This window comes from Pygocentrus nattereri, chromosome 13 (assembly GCF_015220715.1).
Source record: "Pygocentrus nattereri isolate fPygNat1 chromosome 13, fPygNat1.pri, whole genome shotgun sequence".
Lineage (NCBI taxonomy): Eukaryota > Metazoa > Chordata > Actinopteri > Characiformes > Serrasalmidae > Pygocentrus > Pygocentrus nattereri.
In genome coordinates, this window is record NC_051223.1 from 27066556 (window position 1) to 27083726 (window position 17171).

A 17171-nucleotide genomic window follows, 5' to 3' on the forward strand; every position below is an offset into this window, starting at 1 on the left:
AGACAACACTGACAGACTCCATATATTAAAAATACATCTAGAATGATACCCTTATCCTTTTGTTAGCTCTATTGTACATGTCCTAGTGATACAATGACACCCAGCAGGCCAAGAAACACGTGACCATTTCATATGGTATCCAACAGTTGACAGGATATTTTGAAAAAATGTTTTGATATTATGTACTGTTTCTTAACATGATGTACACATGAAAACAACCAAATACTGTCTGTTTATCTCTCACACCTGCATGATGAAGTCAAACTCTCACCTGGTCGTCCACTCGGTGGGCCACTATTGTGGCCGCTTCCTCCAGTTCTACATCGCTCAGAGGCCGGATTCGCAAAGCCACCTGAGAAACAGGCAAGCACAGAGACAGCTTTCTTCAGAACAAGGAGATAATGGTACCAATTCCTGAACTATTCTTTAAGACCCAAGTAAATATGCTACACCTAGACAGAATAACCCAAGAGAAATACTGAAGCACATCTCAAAAGCATGAATATTATTTGAGGATCACACTGAAATATGCCGTTCTGAGCTGATTAATGAGCCTTGATGAGCAATTTACTTCTTGCATAGGAGCAATCTACTTTTGAGGGCATGATCCAATACCAAGCTGCTTTTGAAGGGTTGCCTGCTTTTTGCTACCCTGCTTTAAAATCCAATCATTCTGTTACCAGGCCAATAGAGTGCTCAGGTGGGGTGGTCATTTAATTAGCCTACACTATCTCAGCATTGTAACTACCAGTTCAAAGGCACTGCTATGACTGATGGCTGCTCCAGTTCAAGGCTGCTACACAGGAAAAAGACCAAGGGAACTGGAACTGGCCATGTGAATTATTCAGCTCTGAGAAAAAATATCACTGTAAATCAAGCACTAAACTCTCCAGCTACAAAGCTAAAACTCAGTGTGGTCAAGCTTATTTTTGACTTTTCAGAATAGGAATAATGAGAGAACAGAGTAGATGGGAAAAAGCTTCCATGTGGATCTACAATAATCTACAAAGTGAGTGGCTTTGATGTTGGCAAACATTTCAGAAGAATTTACTGTAAATCTTTTAACTATGACAAAGACTACATAGGAGACCTTCATAGTTATTACTAGGACATGATTACCTCATTATACTCGGTGGTTATGCCATGGTTGGTATATAACAAAACACAAGCATTGGGAATACATATTCAGAATACAGAAATGAAGTATTTACTAGTTACATTTTGTAAAGGTAGTATTCAGAATACAGTTACTTTTAATAATTTGAGAATCGGCACACAGCATGTAGCAAACATGCTCATTAGACAAATTGTAAAATTCAATTAATAGCTTCTTTACAAACACTGTTCCTGCTAAAGCCTGAGTGGACTGATAAATCAATATGATGATCAGTTATTAATCTCAGTGTTTCTGAGCTCTGCTAAAGCCTGAGTGGACTGATAAATCAATATGATGATCAGTTATTAATCTCAGTGTTTCTGAGCTCTGCTAAAGCCTGAGTGGACCCATAAATGGATGGGCTTCATTCACCAACTGTTCTAAAGAAGTTATTTCTTTTTAAAACCCACTTCTACAGTTTTCACAAAGAATCTGACAGTCACCAGTGTCTTCTTAGTTGGAATTTGTTCTTAGGTGAAAACAGAATCTACACACATTCAACAGCACAATGGTGCAAATAATTTAAGAACTAATTATGAATCTATTGTAGACTTTTTCTTAGGACGTTTCTCAAGAAAACAATTAAGGAAACACTTATTGGAAATATTAGTGAATGAGGCCTAATGTGCCTCGTCTTTATGTATTCTGAATGTATTCTATATACATAGGTTACTTTGTAACGCGTTGTAACGGAATACGTTACTCAATACATTTAGGAAAGTGCATTCAGTATTCAGCCAGTACTCATTTTTCTAAGTATTTTGTCCAACCCTGGTAATAATATGCAGGAAATAACAAACGTTAATTTGAGCAAAATAGTTACGTCATCTGAGGAAAAGATAACTTCACACATGACAGGCTAGGCTATCTGTCCACAGAAGCAGTTACTCACCGTTAGCTGGTGGTCCTTGGATTCTCCGGTATCCTTCATGTCAGATAGAAATTCGTCAATATCTGCGAACTTGTGTGTTTTAGCCTTACGGGAACGTCTCGCTGAATATTCTCGGCAGTGTCACCATGGCTCACACGGCGCTCCGCCGACACACCAAATAATCTACAGTTATCAGTCAAACGGAGCAGATGCGTTTGTAGTCTGAGTAAAATGCCGTTCAGAGAGAACAGACTAATGCCCTGTATGTCTAAGAAGAAGCTCCATGAAGCTGACCGCTCTCCTCAGCGTCCTCTACTCGCCGTGAGTAGTTGTATGTTGTGTCCTGTCCCCTTAGAGATCAGCTGTAAAGTGTAAGCCTGCCAAACGCTGTTCTCCGCCATTCTCACATAGCCGAGGCGTCATTTAAAGGTGGCTGGATCCTATCGAGTCCCAGGTAGCGTTGTTTTGTTTTTATCCCGCCCGTATTCTGACATGCCCCGCCCATCTGCGCTGGGATTGGCTAGAAGGATACGGTCACCTACGTTAGGATTGGCTAACTACCAATAGTCCGTATTTGTGGGTGCGTCCCAAATCGCAGTCTAAAGCACTAAATAGTATGTCAAACAGCACATGTCCATTAGTAACCCATTCATTAGTGTAGTAGTGTAGTATCTTGTTTTGATGCAGCCTTTTCTCTCACCCGTATTTCGACACTATTCCTAGGAGGCGGAGTTTTACGGAATGCGGGTGGGGTAAAAATAACAGGCACTCCACGACGATTTCGTGGTTTCGGCTCCACCTGCTGGATACCGGCTTTAATGACGCGGGGCTGCGCTCTATGCAGCACAGTGTTTTTAACTGCTAAAATACGCCTGGTTCATGTCATTAGCTAATTATTAATCTCCATTCCTGAGCTTTTTATTTATTATTAAATTAGGTGTGTTGATTTTAGAAAAAAATGGGTGCACTAGGGTGCCTCTTTAAGAGATTCTGTGCACAATAGGAAGAAATAGAAAAAATATATTAACCATCAAAAAGATCCAGATTGTCTCGAGGTTACACTGAAAATTCAGTTGTTATTCTTAGTCAAATGCATCATATTTCTATAAAAATATCAGAGCAGATTAGTGTTATACAGTATGTTAATCAGACATCACTGTTCTTTGTTCAGGAAAAAAGTTTGAAGGATATAATTAGTTTCTTTGGACAAAATATAGAGCTAAAAAGGCCTACAAAATTGACTTTTAGTTGTGAAGTCAATTTGATCTCATACTATAGATTCAAATGTGGCATGCAGAAAGGAAAAAATCATTCAAAATTTGTTAGAAATGTAGTATTAAAAATGGACTGTAATTCAATATGAAATTTGGCACAGGATGATATACATCTTACAAAAATGTAACCTCTTATAGACTCAAACCAGTTGATTTACTGAAATGCTGTCTTAGTGTTTATGTTTGTGTTTACAGTATTCATTTTTTCAAGGAAATCCATGACATGACCGAACAAGCCGTACATGAGTTGCTGTAGAATTACCGCTCTGAAGGGTATGGACCCTAATTGTAGTATGTTAGATGTTCACTGATGTAGAAAGGTACTCTTCTAGAGAAGTGTTGGTGGCTGCTGTCAACAAAATATGGCTTTGCATCAGGCTTAACAACACCACTTACCTGTTCTAAAACAACTGTAATGTGTGGTCTCCTGATATTTATTGCTTTAGTAATGATTGTCTCAGGTTACTTACTTTTAGCAATAATCATGATATGTTTTTTTTTCTTGTAAATCAAAACATTGTGTAAAGTGCTGGTTATTTCAATTAATTGTATTGGCACCTGCATCAGATTTTATTGCCATTTATTAGGATACACAAATGTGACAAATGCTGCAGAAAGCATATTTGTATAAGGACGCAAAATGAACCTGAATGCAGCAGTGTTGGGGTTTTTCAATTCAGCTTGGTCAGTACAGCTGAAGAGTTGAAATTCAAACTGTAATTCACTTGTGATGATATATTTTCATGTGAAATTTTCAAATATTAAATTTACCCTGATTAAATTTTGGTCAAATTAAAATTTGAACTGAAGGCACCCCCTGAAGTGATGCTGCACTGATGCTAGAATGCTGCTGCAGACAAACCAGAATGTATAGAAAATGTGAAAAGTGTATGTGCAGAACACAATTTTCATTATTGAAACAGCAGTTTCAACTAGTAAAGTCTTAGTAAAGATAAATAACTGTGCAAGCCCTGCAGTTGATTTTTGAGGCAAATGAGAGCTCCGGCGTACAAAATGTTTCTTCTCTTTGTCCCTAAGATCACGGCTTGGCTGAGAGGAGGCGAGGTTGTGTAGGTGCATCTTCGTCTCACGACTCCTTCTCCTCACACACACCCTTCTCCTGAGGAACAAAGACAGAGCAGCTTAGAAAAATCAAACAATACATGAATGGCCATTAATTCAGCCATTGTACAATATGACTGACCCGCAATGGCACTATTCTGGCTACTCTAGTTATTATGTTGTGCTGTAAATATTTGCTGATCAAAACTTGTGTTTCGCAGTAATTGCAGAGGTTCTTATGCAACCATATGAACACAGCTGCTCATCAACGAACAGTCCACATAAAACATTGTATGTAAAGACTAAGTGGGGTTTACTGATTTTTTCTCCTTGTGTCTTACACAATGCCTTTACGTGAGAGGTCAGCACATGGTACTATACATAGGGAACTGAAGGCTTATCTTAATGGAGCAGTGGACCAAAAGAGGGTGCAATCTGTTAAAGCTAAACAAACCAGTGTGTTTACATTTGACAGGTTACTATGGCAGCAGAGGGGAGATGGTGACAGGTGTACCATCAATCAAAACCTATCCACTATTCTTAAAGGAATGATAGTCCTCTAACCATGAGATATGGTTCCTGGCTAGGGAACTATTTAAGTAATCAGTATTTTGCAAAACTTATTTGATAATGTGTCACCTGACCTGACTTTATTTCTTTTCATAGTAATTCATAGTAGTTCAAAGTAATTACCTAATGTGTGAAAGGGCTTGGACAATATGGCAAAAATAATAATATCGTATATAAATATATATGATATATTTCATACTTTTTATGTACCCCACTTTTCTGAGTCTACCAAATGTACAATGTACTGACACACTATGAAATGCTGTCAAGATACTGGGCAGGGGAATTTTATCAATTTTATAAATGTTCTGCATAAATAAACTGTTGGGATATAAAAACAAAAAGCAATTCAGAGTTGTTTGATGTGAAACTGTTCAGTGTAGAGAAGCTGACAGACTCTTATTTCTTTACAGTCATGGTGATTGGAACCAGGAGTCATAATGTTTATAATGCAATAACAGACATTTTATTTACTAACAAAAATCAACAGTGAACATATACAGGCTTTCTGAAGTTTTATGCTGTGGATTTATAGTGGATTACCGGAAAAAAAAAGTTTTATTTGGGTTCTTTTCTACTATGAATGAATTAAAAATGTTGTGGAAAAATATATTTCTCAAAACTATCTAGACCTGTCCCGATCATGAAATGTAAACTGATGATTACCTGCCATATGAATAATTGTAATATACAATTTAATTGTCTTATTCTTTAGTCTATTTATTACATTAAAAGAACACAAGCCTAAATATATGTGGTTTTCTATTTTATGCCCTTGCTATTGATATTTAGTTGCTCCCAATTAATGACAGGCACAGGTTTAGCTCAAATAAACAAACATTATGCACCAACGCCATCTAAATGTGTTATGTGCAAACATCAAATAAACAAACATTACTCATTGCTACCCTTTAAAAGTGTCATAACACTTTTGAAGTCAGAACTTTTGCTTTTATAAGATCCACAAAAGTGTTTTCTACTTTCTTTTTCACATATTTACCTCAATCAAACTGATAAAAAAACACCTAACTAATATAAACATATGATTGTGTGGATAACAACTGTGGAAAGTAATGCCATTCAGCTTAAACAGTCACTATTAGCTCAAATAATTGTGGTTAGACAACTATGTTATAATTGTGACAGGCCTAAAATGACGTTAAATAATGTCTGCCATCAGGGAGCCTATTTTAACCTTCTTATGTAATCACTGTCTGTAGGAAAGGCACTAAATATTTCAGATGTCTGGTTCCGATCACCTCTGCTGCGAACAATTCTGACTCAGTAAGTTTCTCTACAACGGATTTCAGATTATCTGTTCTGAGTTATATTGTTTACTTAACCATCTTAAACATGTATGCAGAAATGTGGATCTCCAAAACCTCTTCTTGACACCCAAAAAACATTCTTAAAAATAATGATTCCTTAATGGTTCTTGGCCTGGACATGTTGTTCTAGGAAAAACATTCAATTGGTATAAAACCTTCACATTATGCTGAAGTTCTTTAAACTGTACAAAAGTCCTTCCCAGATCTGATTTACATTTTTTCTTCAAAGAATCATCAGCTAAAAGGTTTTTAAAGGAATCAATGAGCCACTTCTCCTAAAAAACTCTTTTAGCTCCTTTACTGTAAAGAGCGTATGCTATATTGCCAAAAGTATTCACTCGTCTGCCTTTGCAGACATATGAACTTGAGTGCCATCCCATTCTCAATCCATTGAGTTTAATATGATGTTGGCCCATCCTTTGCAGCTATAACACCTTCAACTCTTCTGGGAAGACTTTCCACAAGGTTTAGGAGTGTGATTATGGGAACTTTTGACCATTCTTCCAGAAGTGCATTTGTGAGGTCAGACACTGATGTTGGACAAGAAGGCCTGGCTTGCAGTCTCTGCTCTAAGAAGCGTGATTCATCACTCCAGAGAACACATCTCCACTGCTCTAGAGCCAAGTGGCGGCACTTTACACCACTGCATTCGACGCTTTGCGTTGTGCTTGGTGATATAAGGCTTGGATGCAGCTGCTTGGCCATGGAAACCCATTCCATGAAGCTCTCTATGCTGTTCTTGAGCTAATGTGAAGGCCACATGAAGTTTTGAGGTCTGTAGCGATTGACTCTGCAGAAAGTTAGAGACCTCTGCACACTATGTGCCTCAGCATCCGCTGACCCCGCTCTGTCATTTTACGTGGCCTATCACTTTGTGGCTGAGTTGCTGTCGTTCCCAATCGCTTCCAATTTATTATAATACCACTGACAGTTGGCTGTGGAAAATTTAATAGCAAGGAAATTTCACAACTGGACTTGTTGTACAAGTGGCATCCTATCAAAGTACCATGCTGTAATTCACTGAGCTCCTAAGAGTGACCCATTCTTTCACAAATGTTTGAAGAAGTAGTCTGTATGCCTAGGTGCTTGTTTTTATACACCTGTGGCCATGGAAGTGACTGGAAACCTGAATTCATTGATTTGGATGGGTGAGTGAACACTTTTGGCAATATAGTGTATGTCTAAGAAAAGCTTATCATGTTACATGAAATACTTTTTTAAACAAATATGATGACATGGTGATGGGTTTGCATTTAAAGCTCTTGTGCACTCACTTAACCGTCCCCATTTCTGACCTTATCTAGCTCTTTCTCTTTTTTCTCATCTTTCCCCCTATTCTTCATCTCTGTCTCTATCATCTCATAGAACTCTTTCTCTATGCGGGCCACCAGCTCTTCAGAACTCTCCTCTCCCTCTCCCTCTTTGGCCTCATCCTCCTTGCTCTGCTCCGAGCGGCTGCGCTCCTTAAGTCGCATTTCTCTGTGACGAGCCTCCAGAATCTTCTCCCGCTTCGTCTCCCGTTCAAACATCTGACATCACAAACAAACACACATACTAATACGGTTATACCTGGCCTCTGAATACACAAGCACTTCAGGATTCTTTCTGCATTTGTTTGGTTAAACACTAAGAGGGCTCAAACATCCATCAAAATACTGCTACTCTGGAACATCTTATCAAGTTTTCAAAGGTTTTCACCTTAATATCACTGCTGCTTTATCTTACAACTTAATGTACTGTTAGGTCCATAAATATTCAGACATTGACAAAGTTATTCACTGCATATTGGAATTGAAATTAAACAATTAATATGTGCTAAAACCGCAGACTTTTAGCTTTAACTTGATGCTATTTACATCCATATCACATGAACAGTATACAAATTACAGCCATTTTCATTCCCTGCCTCTTTTTTCATACATTTAATCTATTGCAGTCAGTAATTGCTTGAAGTCTGGAACCCACAGACATCACCAGGTGCTGGATTTCTTCAGTTCCTGCTGCTTCTTGGGGCATTTTACCTTCAGTTTTGCTTTGAGTAAGGGAAATGCACTGATTGAGGTCAGGTGATTGACCTGACCATTGCAGAACAATCCGCTTCTTTGCATAAAAAAAGTCTTGGCCATTGTCCACTGTCCATGTTCCCTTCTCCATACACTTCCATCATTCTGGTACTTCTGGCACTTCCCATCATTCTGGTACAAACATCAAGTGTTTGTCTCATTTATCCAAAGGATTTTTTTGTTCAGGATTTTTTATGTTTTTCTGGCAAACTCTAATCTGGTCTTCGAGGTCTACCAGTGGTTTACATCTGGCAGTAAACGCTCTGTATTTGCACTGGTGAAGGCTTCTCTTGAATATTGATTCTAACACATATAGCACTATCTTCTAGATGGTGCTCTTGATCTTGCCAACTGTTGTGAAGAATTTTGTTTTCCACTGCAGTTCAGCAGTGTGTTGCATCTTTTTAAGAATGTACCAAATAGTTGATTCAGCCATTCTTTCTGATGGGTTTATTTTTCAGCCTAATGATGGGTAGCTTCACTTCCAGTTCTTTGGACTTTAACAGCAACACATTCCAAATTCCAATGCCACACAGGAAATTGACTTGAGACCTTTTTATCTACTAACTTGTAAGAACAGAATGAAGGAATATCACACATCTGGCCATGGTACAGCTGAACAGCCAACTGTCCAATTACGTTTGAGCTCCTAAAAATAGAAGGCTTTGTATGAAAATGGTTGTAGTTGATACACTGTTCACTTTACACAAGCTGTCCTTTACATTCTGTGAACATTTCAGTTTTTTTTTTAAGTCAGATGTACAGAATGCTCTTTTCATTGTTTATAAATTTTCAGAGATACAAGATTTTCTTTACACCAATGGTCCTTTTGTTAAAGAATATTAAAAGCTAAGCATATCTGGACTATTGTTCTAACAGTTGTATTTATTTGGGTATTTGTGTGTGTGTCTTACCATTGCAGCCAGTGCTTTCTCATTTTTCTGCAGCGTGCAAAGGCCTGAGGATATCTCCAGCAGCGTGGTAGTGCCCAGCTGTGAGCCGCAGGCCAGAAAACGCCCATTATCCTGCACCCGTATGCTGTACAGAGCCTCATCACACACCTAACATAACGAAAGCAAACTTATTTAACATCCAATCATATTTCAGAACTGGTCCTGGAGTACCCCTGTTTTCTCAGCTTCCAACTGATTAACAACTCATAAACAACTCCTTACTGACAATGTTCAGGACAGGAAATACTCTGGGACCAGGATTAGGAATCTGTGGTTTACTGAATAAGACAACAGTAATACTAGTGAAAAATCTCATAGAACATAATAACATAACCACAGAATACACAAATTCCGAATAATGTTATTACGCAAATTGTTTAATACATCTTTAGATTAGGAGAACTTATAAGCGCACTTTTAGACTGAGTGTCGGGTCGTTCTGTTTGAACAGGAAGTCCCATACATCTAACGTGCCGTCCATTTTGACAGTAAAGAAGACAGAAGGTCTAACAGGGCTCCAACATCCATCTGACAGGGAGGCTGTGTGGTATCTGCAAACACAGACAACAGAAACAGAAACACAGACAACAGAAATTTTTTCCAAATACACTGAAATCTGTAATATTGTATTTGCTTGCTACACCTGTGCAGTATGTCTATCCAAAACTTTACTGTTTATGAACAATTTCAAATCCATTAATCTGTAATCTAGCATGGAAAACAAAACATGGCAGTAAACTCTTATTTAGCCTGGATAAAGAATATGGCAATAATAATAAATAATATCCTATCAAAAATAATATCATGTAGTGGATAATATTTTAGACGCACTTTAGAATTTAGATTAAAGAGCAAGCTTTAAAGAACCACACATATCTTAGAAGAATCACATTCAACAGGTTTTCCATCATAGAGAATAATCGTTTAACCATGTATAGAACTATTCAGAAACATCTATGCATTTAAATTTATAAGTTATTTACATTGTCATGGTTCTACACAAAACGATTGCCTTTATGGAAGAACCTTTGAAGAATCACCTTTTAAGGCTGAATGGCTTTGCTCATTTACTTTTGGAACTACACTCTGCAGGACCTCAACACTCAGCAGTTTGATTGGTACTTCATATCCTTACTTGGTCCACATGATGGAAGATTCTCTAATGTCCTCAGACCAGATGCGGGCTGTCCAGTCAGCCACAGTCAGAAAGTTCTTGGGGAAGAAGGGGTTCCTCTGAAGGGCATAGATGGGCCCATGATGGCCACTGTATGTGCATACTATCTTCTCAGCCGGAGTTTTTGCTTTACGGTTACATGAGACCACCAGACCCTGTTCAGTCCCAACCATGAACTTTGTGGGCTGATAAAGAAAAGTGGAGTCTTTATAGTTCAATTCATTGTGCATTAACCTGAAAAAACATCAGTTGTACTGATCCTGAGATGATTTCTTACCATGGTGGTTTCAAACTCCAGTGAAATGGCTCCCAGTGCATTTTCCAGTTTCCCCTCCTTGGTAGGGTCCAGCACCAGTCTTTCTGTGGGCTCACTCATTTTACGAATGTCCCACCATAGCACCTGATAAAATATACCACATCTACAACTTCTTTTGGAAATGTATGAGTAATGCTTTCACTGTTAGTTTTTAATTAAGAAAGTAAGAAACAATACTCAAGTTTATCCAAACAGCAGGTTGAGTAGGTTTTAGCTAAATAATGATTTGAGTTTTCCTTCCAGAACTGGTGTTAAAAGCATGTACTGAAAATTCTTCCCAAAGAGGTACTCAGTTGGTCAGTCAGTTCAGGAAAAATTGCAAGCTCAACTGTCATGACCTTTCTATTTAAGATATTACTGCAAACCAATAAAGAATACATACATACAACCTTAACCTTACAACCAAAAAAACATGTTTACAGGAGAGAAAGAGAGTGCAATCACTTTCCATGTTACAGTTTACTGTACTGTACACTGACCTGACCATCAGTGGAAGCTGAGAAGAAGTCTGTGCCTGTCTTTGACTGCAGCCAGATGACCTTATAGACTGGGTCTCTATGGCTGTGCTCAATGGTGGACATCTCAACCGGCTGGCTGCCTTTCCGTGTATCCCAGTAGGCTGTAAAGATGCCAGACACTCAGTGATGCTTTGACACACACATTTATTTTTAGGGTTGAAGTGAGTTTTTGTTTTTTCTCAGACATACTCAGAGAAACTAGTTTGATACATTTAAATCATAATTATACCATAATTATACTTGCTTATGAGAACAGAAGCCATTTAGACACACTTAGATTACACTTAAGAAAAGCTACATTTTACAAACAATTTTAGAACATGTGACACACCAAACCTCAATTAGCTTTGCACCGGGACATGTCCTTTAGCATTTCTGTACTTGACAGGCACTGTCCCTCAAGTCCCTCACATATCTGATGCCATTTAATGAGCTTGCATAAGTAATGCCCTTTTATACTAATTGCTGACAGAAAGTGGACATTTTCCATTAACTGTTATTCTCTGAGAAGGGAGAGTACTTAAAACACACAGGGCTGCCAAGAAAAAGTCACACAGAGCATCACAATTAAGATAAGTAAACTAAAGTTAAAAGTGGCATGCCCAGGCAAAGAAATGGAGATGCCAGTGAGGAAGAAGTATCTTGGATATACAAAAAGACTTCTTGTACAGTAAATAGGTGGTAGTTTCTGCCCACCGATTTGTCCATTGTAGCTTCCTCCAACTAGGATGTGAGAGTCTTTGGAGTTATATTCCAGACAAACAAGTGGAGAGACCGGTTTCAGGGTCATCTCAGGTTTATTGGGATTTTCTGTATGAGACAACAGGAAAAGAAGAGCATTAAAACATCACCTGCATGTTAAAATGTACAAAATTAACTGATATAATTTTTAGAACTTGATTTTGTTAGGCAGAGTAAGTGAGACAGGGATGGAAATTACGCTTACTGTGGTACTGAACTAATCAGTTTGTTTTGTTTTGATGTATGCACGTTTCAAAATACTAAAATTTACTCCCTAGTCAATGCAGTCTATATATGTATATATATTATTAGATACACCTTACTAGTAAAAGGTTGGAACCCTTTTGCCTTCAGAACTGCCTTAATTCTTCATGGCATACTTTCAACAAGGTGTTGGAAACATTCCTCAGAGATTTTGGTCCATATCGACATGATAGCATCACGTAGTTGCTGCAGATTTGTCGGCTGCACATCTATGATGCGAATCTTCGATTCCACCACATCCCAAAGGTGCTCTATCAGATTGAGATCTGGTGACTGTGTAGGCCATTGGAGTACAGTGAACTCATTGTCATGTTCAAGAAACCAGTTTGAGATGATATGAGCATTGTGACATGGTGCATTATCCTGCTGGAAGTAGCCATCAGAAGATGGGTACACTGTGGTCATAAAGGGATGGACATGGTCAGAAACAATACTCAGGTAGGCTGTGGCATTTAAACGATGCTCAATTGGTACTAAGGGGCCCAAAGTGTGCCAAGAAAATATCCCCCACACCATCACACCACCACCACCAGCGTGAACCGTTGACACAATGCAGGATGGATCCATGCTTTCATGTTGTTTACACCAAATTCTGACCCTAACATCTGAATGTCGCAGCTGAAATTGAGACTCGTCAGACCAGGCGACATTTTTCCAATGTTCTATTGTCCAATTTCGGTGAGCCTGTGCAAATTGTAGTCTCAGTTTCCTGTTCTTAGCTGACAAGGGTAGCACCCGGCGTGGTCTTCTGCTGCTATAGCCCATCTTCTTCAAGGTTCAACGTGTTGTGCGTTCAGAGATGGTATTCTGCATTCCTTGGTTGTAACAAGTGGTTATTTGAGTTACTGTTGCCTTTCTATCATCTCGAACCAGTCTGCTCATTCTCCTCTGACCTCTCACATCAACAAGGCATTTTCGTCCACACAACTGCTGCTCACTGGATATTTTCTCTTTTTCTGACCGTTCTCTGTAAAACCTAGAGATGGTTATGTGTCAGAGCAGCCCGTCTGGCACCAACAACCATGCCACGTTCAAAGTCACTTAAATCACCTTTCTTCCCCATTCTGATGCTCGGTTTGCTCTTCAGTAAGTTGTCTTGACGACCTCTACATGCCTAAATGCATTGAGTTGTGGCCATGTGATTGGCTGATTAGCTATTTGTGTTAACAAGAAGCAATTGAACAGGTGTACCTGTAATACCTAATAAAGTGGCCGGTGAGTGTGAGTGTGTGTGTGTGTGTGTGTGTGTGTGTGTGTGTGTGTGTGTGTGTGTATAAACTAACCTGCAAAAACAGCCCATTTTTAATTTATTTCGTTTTTTGGTGATGTCATTGAAAAAGCAGTGCAATTATTATGGCTATTCAGCCTACAGCACTTTAGCCTCACCCACCCATACTGAAGTTATAAGGAGTGTTTCAACCCGGACTGCTTTTTGAATGAGGCATAATGCAGAGCAGCCAATTGAAACAGTATGTCAGTCTTCAAAGCACAACAACAAAAACATCCTGTTTAATTTTAAAAATAAAGAGATATTGGAAAATAGTACGTAAGACCACACAAGTGTTGTAAGTGGCCCTCAAAGGAAAAAATAAAATACAAGAAACAAGTAGGAAAAATTGAAATATATACCAATGTCCCAGATGTAGGAATCATAACTCATGTCTTTGGTGACTTTCTGGAACTCCAGAGAGGAGTAAGCCACAGCCAGCTTACGGCTACCATCAGGGTGCCAAGACAGGCTCGTGGCAGTGCGTTTCACCTCATTAGGGTCTCTGAATGCAGACAAGATCAGAAAAAAGTATTACCTGCTCTTTAAATCACAGCTCTCATGTTGTATAACATTATCTACCCAGATTAGCTTATCTCTATTAGCACTGTCCTTTCAATTATGAAGTTGTCAAATTTGTCTGCAGGGTCACCTGAACACATTGATGGTTTTGGCAGAGGGCTGTTCCTCTGTCTCCTCCACTACTTCCTCCTCCTCAAAATACTCCTGATAGATATCAATGGCATTGTTCTGTCTGATGCAATGCTCCATGTGCTACAGTAAAGAGAAACACAGGGCTGAGATGGAGAAATCCCAGTGAAACACATCAGTTCCACTTTCATACACAGTGTTGTGCAAAAGTCAGAGACCACCCTTCACTCATCTGATTTCTAGTCAAAATTCACATTAGGAAAAAAAGCAGAATATATATTTCAATGAAAATTAAAAGTTACAATAACAGAAGAACAACTAAATTTGTCAATGTTTCAGAATTTAGTGTCCACTCTTTGCTTTTATTACAGATTCCATTCACTTCAGGAAACTTGTCTTCAGTTTTTCCAAGAAATCTGCAGCGGTAGGAGAGTCTGTAATGCAGCACATTGTGAATTGGACTAATATTCATCATCATCATCATCATCATAATCATCTTTACAGCTTAGTCCAGATAGGGTCACAGTGGGCTAATATTAATATAAAATTAAAACACTTTTGTGGGCCGGATAGGATTGCGTCATGGGCCTGATGCGGTCCACTGGCCTTGTGTTTGACACATTAAACAGTTCAATTTAGTCTCACATTCTTTAAATTAGTTTGAACCCACTACTTTGAGCTGTGAGCATTAATAATTAATACACAATTAATAATTACTTAAATACACCGGAAATTAAGGTGTACATGGTAAATACAGTGATGTGTGCATGTGTTTGTGTTTGTCTTCGCTAAGGCACTCACACTCCCCAGCTGCATAATAGTGTTCACATAGTTCTCATCCTTCTCCACTTTCTTCCTAAAGCGAATGGTCTGCTCCATTTCCTGGGGGTTGATATCCTTTGGCCACCCACCTTCCACATGGTTTATCCCACATGTCTCATACTCGATGCGCTCTGTGTTCACCTAAAAAAGGATTACAACTGTACATTAGATAAGCAGCTGATAAAATTGTCATTGCCCCAGGTTCAATTAGCATCTCAGAGTGAGACTGCTAATCTAGGATCTGCTCTTCAATCCATGTGGAATCCTTCCTATAGAGCTTGAGATAAGCTCTCAAATCTATACTGTGGACTACAGAAGGACTGGTGTGGTATAATTATGCTATGAATGGTGCTCTGAATGATTTCTTATACTAACCTCATGCTCAGACATTTCCTGTGTGCACTGTATGGGTACATCACAGGGATCTCTGTCTATGAAGTTGGCAGCCAGAGAGGGGTCAGGCAGAATGTCCACATGCAGCTCAGCCGGCCGGTCCGAGAAGTTACACTGGCGGCCAAACTCACTGCGCTTCTTAGTGTACACATACACAATCTCCATGATGAGACCTACAAGGCAATTTTCATTAAAGTTGGATGGATGAAGAGGCACTGCTAATCTGACACTCACATAAGTATCTTGATACTGTCATGTAGAGATTTTCTGATAATATTTGGCAAACAAGTTTACAGCATAAGGGGAATTTCACCATTTTTTCTGCATTAAAGGTGCAAACTAAGTAATTTGGAGTTTGATGTAAAATGCTGGTAAATAAGTAACTTCTAAGTAAGTAACTTTCTAAGTAAGAATTATTCACGGTGGTGATGATAAGAACCAGAAGTTCAAAGAGTTTAATGCCCCCAAAAGAGGTAAACCTTTGCCTGAAATACATTTTTAAAACGTATTCATAGAGGAGCAGTAAATGTAGGGCTCTGTTAGGCAAAATAGTACACAAAGTTCAATACAGAACTAATGCTTCTAAATGTAAAGAACTTTCTAAAGATCCATTGCCTTTACTATGGTTATTGAAGTAGAGTTGGTTCATTGGTCATTTTGGATAGTAAATCAAATGGCTATATTTGTGCTGTAAACACTGTGACCCTTGGTTCCTATCACCACCACTGTAAAGAAATCTACAATGCACCATGTCATATGAAATCACTCTGACTTTGTTTACATATTTAGCATGGAATTATGCAGAAAAGTCAAAACATGGTTGGAATTTTCCTTAAAGTGTTTCACGAAGCAAATATCTGGAGCAAGCCGGGAGCAAGCAAACCTAGTACGCTAAATGAAGTTACTTACAAAAATAAGTTAAAAAAACAGAGCAACAGATTGTTTGTTGCGAAGCAGACGGGCATGCGACTTCTCCAGGCTTCAAACAGCATGTTACGACTGTTGTTTTGAAGGATTTTCGAAATGATCATGTGGAAAACTAATGCTAACGGCACTGCAGAAGTTACACGCATTCTTATCACCGCTGTTAGCAGCGAGCCAACTGACATTACATATCTGCTGCTGTAAGTTAGCATCATGTTAGCTAAGTAGGTTCAGTGCGCTTACTGCGCTGGGAGCAGGACTTGTAATGGTTGTCAACCCACTGAAGGAATAAAGTCTACGCTGTGAAATACTTACCTCAATTCCTAACAGTGAAAAAACTCTTCCTCTGGTTTGAGATTTTCTCGAGTTCTTGCTACTGTCTCATGTCGGACTCAAGAGTTTACCGTATCATAGCAACAGACCCCGCCCCCAACCGGACATCACTAAAGCCTGCAAACACAACAGAGCATGAAATGAAATGAAAACGAAACGGTTTTACAGTTCAACTGACTTTTAGAGCTAAATGGTTAAATATTTGATCAAAATCGCTTAAAATAATTAATATAATAGGTATAAGACACCAGACGTCTGTCTGTCTGTCTGTCTGTCTGTCTCCAGTGTGCTTGAATATATTAACAGGTTGAAGCCTCAAAGATTAATGGCTACTGTAGGTTTGTTTTGGTTTAGCTCACTTCAATTGGGCTGTTCGAGTTTTAGAGTAAACCTTGGGATCAAGGTCATCAGCTGAAATCAATCAGAACTACCGACATTATTAATGTGCTGTGTAGTTTCTACTGGACTACCTGATAAAGTGCACCTATGAT

The 17171-nt window shown here is 38.8% G+C and overlaps 2 protein-coding genes across 3 annotated transcripts in view; both read right to left on the bottom strand.

The window, feature by feature from the left end:
• kif19 (kinesin family member 19) overlaps positions 1–2481 on the bottom strand; it is a 58525-nt gene extending 56044 nt beyond the window's left edge. For both annotated transcript variants that reach the window (XM_037544331.1, XM_037544332.1), the window contains exons 1-2: positions 2049–2481; positions 272–352 (exon numbers count right to left, since the gene is read on the bottom strand). In XM_037544331.1, coding sequence (XP_037400228.1) covers positions 272–352; positions 2049–2087 — 120 coding nt within the window. In that variant the 5' untranslated portion in view covers positions 2088–2481. The remainder of the gene's footprint in view (positions 1–271; positions 353–2048) is intronic.
• Positions 2482–3881: 1400 nt separating this feature from the next.
• dnai2b (dynein, axonemal, intermediate chain 2b) lies at positions 3882–16751 on the bottom strand. The gene is made up of 13 exons (XM_017703609.2): positions 16663–16751; positions 15406–15596; positions 15010–15171; positions 14210–14331; positions 13920–14062; positions 11982–12095; positions 11247–11386; positions 10729–10851; positions 10413–10636; positions 9693–9828; positions 9239–9385; positions 7557–7790; positions 3882–4421 (listed from the first exon to the last, which is right to left on the bottom strand). The coding sequence occupies exons 2-13, from the start codon at positions 15586–15588 to the stop codon at positions 4389–4391; spliced, it is 1761 nt and encodes a 586-aa protein (XP_017559098.1). The 5' UTR covers positions 15589–15596; positions 16663–16751; the 3' UTR covers positions 3882–4388.
• Positions 16752–17171: the final 420 nt, after the last annotated feature.

Coding starts and splice junctions, on each gene's coding strand:
- dnai2b (XM_017703609.2), bottom strand. CDS start 15,588: ATGGAGATTGTGTATGTGTACACTAAGAAGCGCAGTGAGTTTGGCCGC. Junction 9,829..10,412: donor TCTTCCATCATGTGGACCAA/GTAAGGATATGA, acceptor CTGTGTTTGCAG/ATACCACACAGCCTCCCTGT. Junction 7,791..9,238: donor AGAAAGCACTGGCTGCAATG/GTAAGACACACA, acceptor TTGTGATGTCAG/ATGTTTGAACGGGAGACGAA.